Source organism: Gadus morhua, chromosome 18 (assembly GCF_902167405.1).
Source record: "Gadus morhua chromosome 18, gadMor3.0, whole genome shotgun sequence".
NCBI classification, from domain to species: domain Eukaryota; kingdom Metazoa; phylum Chordata; class Actinopteri; order Gadiformes; family Gadidae; genus Gadus; species Gadus morhua.
Window position 1 is genome coordinate 11,708,648 of NC_044065.1, and position 7,452 is coordinate 11,716,099.

Here is a 7,452-nt window from a genome sequence, read left to right on the forward strand (position 1 = left end):
ATCACTACCAACTGTTTAGAAAGAAATGTATGAGTGAAGACATTACTCAATGGACCCTGGCTGCTCTGTGGATTGTGTCATGATTATGCCTTCATGTAAAACTAAAGTAAGGCCGAGAGAAAGAGTTTACTTGTCTTATAAGATTACATCATTTGTTTATCTTCCTCTTGAATCAATGCAGTCTTTAGTGTGGCTGGCTGCTGCTGCTGGGCTGCGTCACAGCACACTGTGTCCACTTGTCAGGAGGGAAAAACGACAACAAACCGAGCCACGCTGTCCCCCTGCCAAGGTGCATGCACGCTGCGCAGACCACCCATATAGACTATAATATCACGGAGCCGGGGTCAGTTTTGTATCGGTCTTTTGTGATGCTCTGATATTTCAGAATATAGTTTCCGACCGACCTGGGATCTGCCTTAATAGATGTCTGCCTTTCAATTCGAAGGGGCGGTGTTCGCTGTACTTCCCAGTCTTTATGAGGTTTGATGGACATCTTGAGCGTCTACTACAATTTAGAGGCTGCCCTAGCAACCCAGTGCACCGACCAACCACATCTAGGCACCGATATCGCCCACCACCACCTCTTGAGTGGTTGATCATATAGACAAGGGTCCAAAGGTACAGTGGGCTGATCCATACCCGTATCCAGCCAATCACTGATTCGAACGCACCGCGGGACGCTCACTGATTGGTAGACAATTGAGAAATGTGTACGCTCAGATACTTGGATTTTACCTCACTTCATTGACGCGTAGAAAAGAAGAGAAGGAGGGGAGGAAGGAAACCGAGCTGTGTGTGTTAGAGAGATACAGGGTGCTCGTGCCTCTGACCGTGCGGGCAAACAGGAAGGATTAACGAAGACGAATTGATTTGTCAGTTTAAGGGGTCTTCACTGATAGCACTGGTCCACATCGGGGGTACGTTTATGCGATGCAAGGACGAAGTGCACCGCTTCTATTGGGACACATCGAGGGTATAGTCCAAAGCATTGTTCCCGTGATCACATCGTTTTAACGTTACATTATGTCATCGCCCAGCGGATGGCACTTTGGACACTTGTGGCTCTGACTGAGGATCGCATAGTATTTGTTGTCATCCTTCAAGATGGCAAATGTTAAATGACCGTTAAATAGATTCGTGGTAACACGGTGCATTTAGCGAACTTTATTCATGAAGACATCAAACGCTTGAGTGTTTTTTAAAAACCCTCTGTATGGGGTTCACATCTGTTGTATAATATTTGATTACTTTGCCCGATCGGCCCGATTTTTTTTTCCGACATCAGAATTACGCGCCACTGAAGTTGTATAACTGCGTCTATATTTTCTGAACGCGGTTCCACAATGGAACAAGGCGACACTCGGCGTTGAGGATGAACCACAGAACCAGTCCCGTCAAGGCATACGATTTTCTGCTCAAGTTTCTCCTGGTGGGAGACAGCGATGTGGGGAAGGGGGAGATCTTGGCCAGCCTTCAGGATGGAGCCACGGAGTCGCCGTACGGCTACAACATGGGTGAGATCACCGTAAACAATATAATCATTGGTTGGTTGCACTGGCATTGCAATAGAGATGTTTACATGTAGGCCTATACATGGTCAACTTATAGCCTACTCGGGAGTTTTCTTTCTTTTTTCAAAAATGCCCAAAAACATGGAGCAGTTTTACGCATTGCTTGGTCCAGACGCGCGCACTTTCTTCAGCCAGAAGAGGTAGTTGGATGTCAGCACGTCATGGGTGCATTCCTAAAACATTAATGAAGTTTCATAGGATCTAAATATACCAGAAGTTCATTGTTACGCATAAGAAAGTCTGTATTATAAATGTTAACACGCATACTTGTCTCCAAGTGAATGAACTAGACCCTGAGTTCCTAACTGTCTTTCTTTGTTACGCATGTTGTCAACAAAAGGACGGTGACGACGTGGTCAAGTGTTATGGTCAACCAGCTCTGCAGAAATCACAGAGTACCTTACGGAACAAAGAGGCTATTTTCACATCATATAGGCCTACTCTGCAATAGAGTGTTAACTCATTTTAGTAAATGTTGCGACATTGTGAGTTTTGTGTTCCATTATATTCAGTTAAACATAAGGAATATATCCTATGCGGGAAAACATGCTCAGTCTAAATTCATTCAAAGGTATTTTTTTAAATGATCCACCCATCATGGGTGTGGAGAGCAAAAAGTAATCATGATAGAGGTTGATTTCATAGACATGTCCATGCTTGTTCCTGGGACCGGCACTGCCATGGGAAATAACTAAGCAAGCCCTACCTTGTGGAACAGCTTCTGCCTCTCCATGTATTTACGAGCCATTACTGACATAGAGCATCCATCTGAAGTTGCATGGTTTATGCTCCAGTCCTGCTTATTGGCTTGCTTACCCTGTTTTGTTTCGAGTTTGGAACTGCTATTTGTGAAACTCTTTTTTGTAGAGTAACAGACGTTTTAGAAGTTGACTTACTATTTTTAGATAAATGTTGGTAATGTGCAAAATGGGTAGTTAGGCATCTCGCTCGAGGATGCCAATGGTATTGTTGGCAGTCACACACACACACACACACACACACACACACACACACACACACACACGTACTGACTTCCAAATTGAGGTCAGATGTGTTGCATTATTAGTAGCTCTAGCAGATGGAAGGTTGATTAATTCATAGATGGACACGAATATTCACATTCAACCAGAATGTGTTTGAGTGAAGCAAAGTGATTAAAACACCATCCAATTGGCTCATGCCTTATGGTTCCAGATCCAGCTGTTGAACAGTCAGTGATAGTTAAAAGAGCTCTATTGGACCATCTGGGCGGACACGCCCACTGGGGATGTTAAACACTTTGGAAGGGTTTGTAATGGCTAATCAACAGCTCACCTGGTTGTAAAACACACAGCACTGTTATGGTGTAGTTCTGTTGTGTGTACATGCTGTTTATACAAAGCCATGGTCCCTCACCGCTCCCCTCTTCATTTCTTGTTGTGGGAAGTCAAATTACTCACCTGGGACCTTAAATCACTGCCCTGGAGAGGGCCAACATACTGATCATCACAAACACACTGTGTGTGTGTGTGTGTGTGTGTGTGTGTGTGTGTGTGTGTGTGTGTGTGTGTGTGTGTGTGTGTGTGTGTGTGTGTGTGTGTGTGTGTGTGTGTGTGTGTGTGTGTGTGTGCTGAAGTACAGTTAACTGCCAAGCCTCTCATTATGTGTGATGGCGTGTTTTCACCTGGGGAAGTATGTACAGATTGATAACTGAGGGCTTGCCCACCCTATGGCCCTAGATCTTGGATACAAGTTAAAAGTAGAAGTGCTTAATCATTCTTAAATCCAAAGTGAAATCAAATGCTGTAATCTGACTACATTCCATGCTTATCTCTCTGGGGGAAAAAGGAAAGTTGGCACATTGTTCGCACAATGATGACAGCCTCAACTCAGATGCAGAAGAGATGATTTATTCAATTTGGCAATGACTAAAGTCCATGCCCATGTCAAGCCAATGAAGCCATGAATCCATGATTCACTTTCCCAAATGATTTACCACTCTATAAGATTCCCTTGCAAAATTGATCAATCATTCAGTAATTTTGCAACCGACCGAATAAGCCGCAATGAATCAACTCAGCAAAACTGATGCATTTTCCCCATGCACTTATTTCGGTTTTTCAAAACTGACATCACATAGGCACCTAAACTGAGACTCAAAGGAACTCTTTGTCAGGGAGAAGGCAGTCTGAGTAGAAAACACATCACTTTTCTCTCCAAACTTTGGAGTATAGTGGCTTTAAATCCTTGAGAAAGGCATTTTACCCTTGCCCAGTACAAGATTTTGTACTGGGCACAGGTGCAATTGAACCACTGAAAGTAAGATGATGAATATTAAATGAATAGATAGCCAAGGTAAGACACAAAGAAAGACGTGCACGTGCGCGCACACACACACACACACACACACACACACACACAATCACACTCACACGCCAATAGGAAATTGACCAGCTACTGTTCTGTTCAAGCATCATGTGTTCTGTTCTACATTTCAAAGTCATTTTTTCCATCGCATTTGGATGATGTGTTTATTCATACAAACGGTACAAAGCAGAACAAGATATGCTTAGATGACTGTCAAAAAACCTTCCAAAACCATCAGGCGGGCAGGAGCGCAACTGCCAGGGGACTGCAGACACGCTCCATAAACAAGAGTCGGCATGAAAGTTGTCATGCTGGTTCAGGCAACAAAAAAAAGAAAGACAAAGGAAGAAAATGACACTTTAATGGTCATTAAAGGCGGTGTCTTTGCCAGCCCCTCTTGCAGGAGGGGGTAGAGCGGATTCCTCTTGTCAAATTAAACTGAACGTCGTGTAAGCAGCTTTGGCACGTTGACGGCGAACGAGGGGAAGTAAGACGGGTTGTTGGCGTGGTCGCGGGCGTCTCGCTAAAGGCTCCCACTGATCGGCTGACATTCCTTGTCTCCGTCTCGGGCTTTAGCGTCAAGATGTTCAAACACACACTCTGCAATAAAAACTTAAAACGAACCCATGCCTAATCACAGCCACTGTCTGGATTTGGATTTGAAACCCGTGGCTGTCGTCGCAGCAGGTTGTGTGTGAGCAATCTGGTTTATTAAGCCCATTCCCTATCCCCCAACGGGCAATAAGGGGTAGTGTGTCTGCCTTAGTCTGTGTTGAAGTTGAAGTGTGTGTGTGTGTGTGTGTGTGTGTGTCTGTGTGTGTGTGTGAGAGAGAGAGGTACAATTGATATTGTACCCCTCACTCCTGAGGTACAATCAATTCATAGATAAGGATATTAACAATAAACGACTTAGAAACACAAACAGTATGAACATGTGCTTTGTGTCCTCATTTGACTTTAGGGTGAGCCTGCTATGCTTGCTGTGTACATACCGGTTATATTGAGCCACTTGTATTGTATTGTACCTTGTAAACCCTGACCTTGTACACAGTTAGTCACACTCACTAACACATACTTTAAAAACTCCCATGTGCAACACTTTACACCCAAACATTTTCTTTTGGAAGTAATTTCCTTATTTCCCACAAACAGTGATTAACGGAGATTAGGAGACACATAATCTAAGAAGGAGAGAAAGACAGACAGACGGACGGGTCTAGACATTCAGACAGTCAGCTCCCCTTTTTGGTAACCTTTCTGTCTTTAAGCTAATCCCTGTCTCCATGCAAACGTGGTCGATGGGTCTGCAGAAAAAAACATAATCTCATCATCTCCCCCCTCAAACGCACACACACATACATGCGCACGCATGCACAGACGCATGCACACACACACACACACACACACACACACACACACACACACTAAAACAAAATATATAAATGACAACATGACTCAGTAGATTTGGTCACACTGAAGGTATTCATGGTCATTAAAGTCAAAGGAGAATTAGGAAACATCTATTGAGTTTATGTTTCAACTGCCGATTTCAGAGATTTGATTATTTAATATAAGATTAGTAAAAGCTGGATTTGGAGTTTGGAAGGAATCTCAAAGCTTTTTTTTCATCCAAACTTGAGTCCTCATAAGCGTGTTTGAAACTACATTCTGAATGTTTCTAGACCACTGTACAATATCACGTGACATTTAGACGTCATTGTTTTGAGAAAAGATTTCATTTCACATGTCCAAACCGCAACACAGGCCGCAGTGGTCAGAAACAGAGCAGGGGAGACATCTACGTTTACTAAAAGCTTGGTTTTCGGTGGTGGAAAACTCAGACTTGAGGCAATTGACGAAGACAAGAGGTAAATGTTTACAATACTATCTGGCGGAGTGTGGACAAGGCCTTAGTCAGTGCACTGTAGTCCTTTCCCCAACCATCACCATGGCGACCAACCCCGTCACCACCACCACCACCTCCACCACACTCTTTATTTGGGCCCTGATCACGATTGAGATGGAAAGAAGTAAACGAGTAGCGCAGCCTTGATGTCTAGCCCCTCTCTTTTTTCTGGCTCATCTTTGCTAATCAGTTGGTTTCTTCGGGAGTACGGGACATAGCTGCGGTCGCTTCCCCAAAAACCGGTGCCAAGGAAAATCCTCTTTATGAGAGTCAAGTGACTGCTCCAGGGCCACTGTGTATGTGTGTGTGTGTGTGTGTGTGTTGGTTTTACTGTACTTGTGAGGATGTAACTCTTGACAGGGAAGGGTCCTCACAAGTATAGTAAAAACCAATCACAATCGTGTGTGTGTGCGTCGATTTTCTTCAGAGTCGACCACAGGCTCTTTAGCTGCATGATCTCAGCTACTGGAACGATGTCAGAGACCAGCATGCCTTCCACAGGCTACCCTGGTGGTATAGGGTGAATGGGGGGGCTCCTCCGACCCAATATGGCAGTGCGAGAGGCTGTTATTTCAAGCTGTGGTGAGGGGATGAGGACGGGGCCCAAACCCCATATGGAAAAGGCCTTGATTATAGTCTTGAGGACAGACACAGAGGCAGAAACGGGCACGTTGGGCCAATACAGACTCAAGCGTGAAAGAATGCATCCATGGACCATGGCACAGACAAACCAACACGGGGCCACCGTGTATATTTTCCTTATTTTATGGCCTGGTGATAATTTATTCAACGGAGGACTTGATACAGATCAGTGAACACACTGACATGATAGTTTGTTCCAGAGATCCGAGGTGAGCGCTCAGGAAGTGGCTCTGAGGAGTTTGTAGATATGAAACACGCCTAATTTCTTCGAGTTGACCACACACGGTTTACATTAGAGAAAGTGAACGTATCCATGGCGAGCCTTATCTAAATAACTCAATGTTGACTTGCAATGTTGCCGGGGAAACCTGAAATATGGAGATTCTTCTCCCTCTGCCCGCCGACAATCACACGGCATAAATACCATAAGATCTGCATCTCCACCTCTAAAACCACTTCCCCATCGGCCTTCAGAGAGCCGCCATGAAGGCTGCACCATGGCCGCCCCTCGGAGAGAGCATTTACGGCCCCTGCCTCTTACGCAACGGATATTTCCCAAGATTCATCTATCATTCATGCACGTGTGTGTGTGTGTGTGTGTGTGTGTGTGTGTGTGTGTGTGTGTGTGTGTGTGTGTGTGTGTGTGTGTGTGTGTGCACTTAACAACTTCTGTTTATTTTTATCCAGCCACTCCCCTCCTCTCTCAGGCACTCACACATGAGCACACACACAAACGCGGGCACGCACGTGAACAAGTACACTCACAAGCCTGCTGTGCAAGTCAGTGCGGAGGTTGAATTGGCCTGCTTCTTCCTTCTAATAATAAATTCCGCTCCATCGAATATAAACATAAAGCTGTAGTACCCCCCCCCTCCCCACACACCACAATCACAGCCACCGTCATCACCACAACAACACCTCTCACCGTCTCCTGTAGGGGCTGGGATAGTTCTTATGAAGGGACTGTACCCCTCTGGTATTCAGTGT

General features: G+C 44.9%; 1 protein-coding gene across 1 annotated transcript in view; it reads left to right on the forward strand.

The window, feature by feature from the left end:
* Nucleotides 1-743: 743 nt before the first annotated feature.
* Nucleotides 744-7,452, forward strand: part of rab40b (RAB40B, member RAS oncogene family) — an 18,698-nt gene continuing 11,989 nt past the window's right edge. Inside the window, exon 1 of the mRNA XM_030339491.1 lies at nt 744-1,514. Within this exon, the coding sequence (XP_030195351.1) occupies nt 1,373-1,514 (142 nt within the window). The 5' untranslated portion in view covers nt 744-1,372. The remainder of the gene's footprint in view (nt 1,515-7,452) is intronic.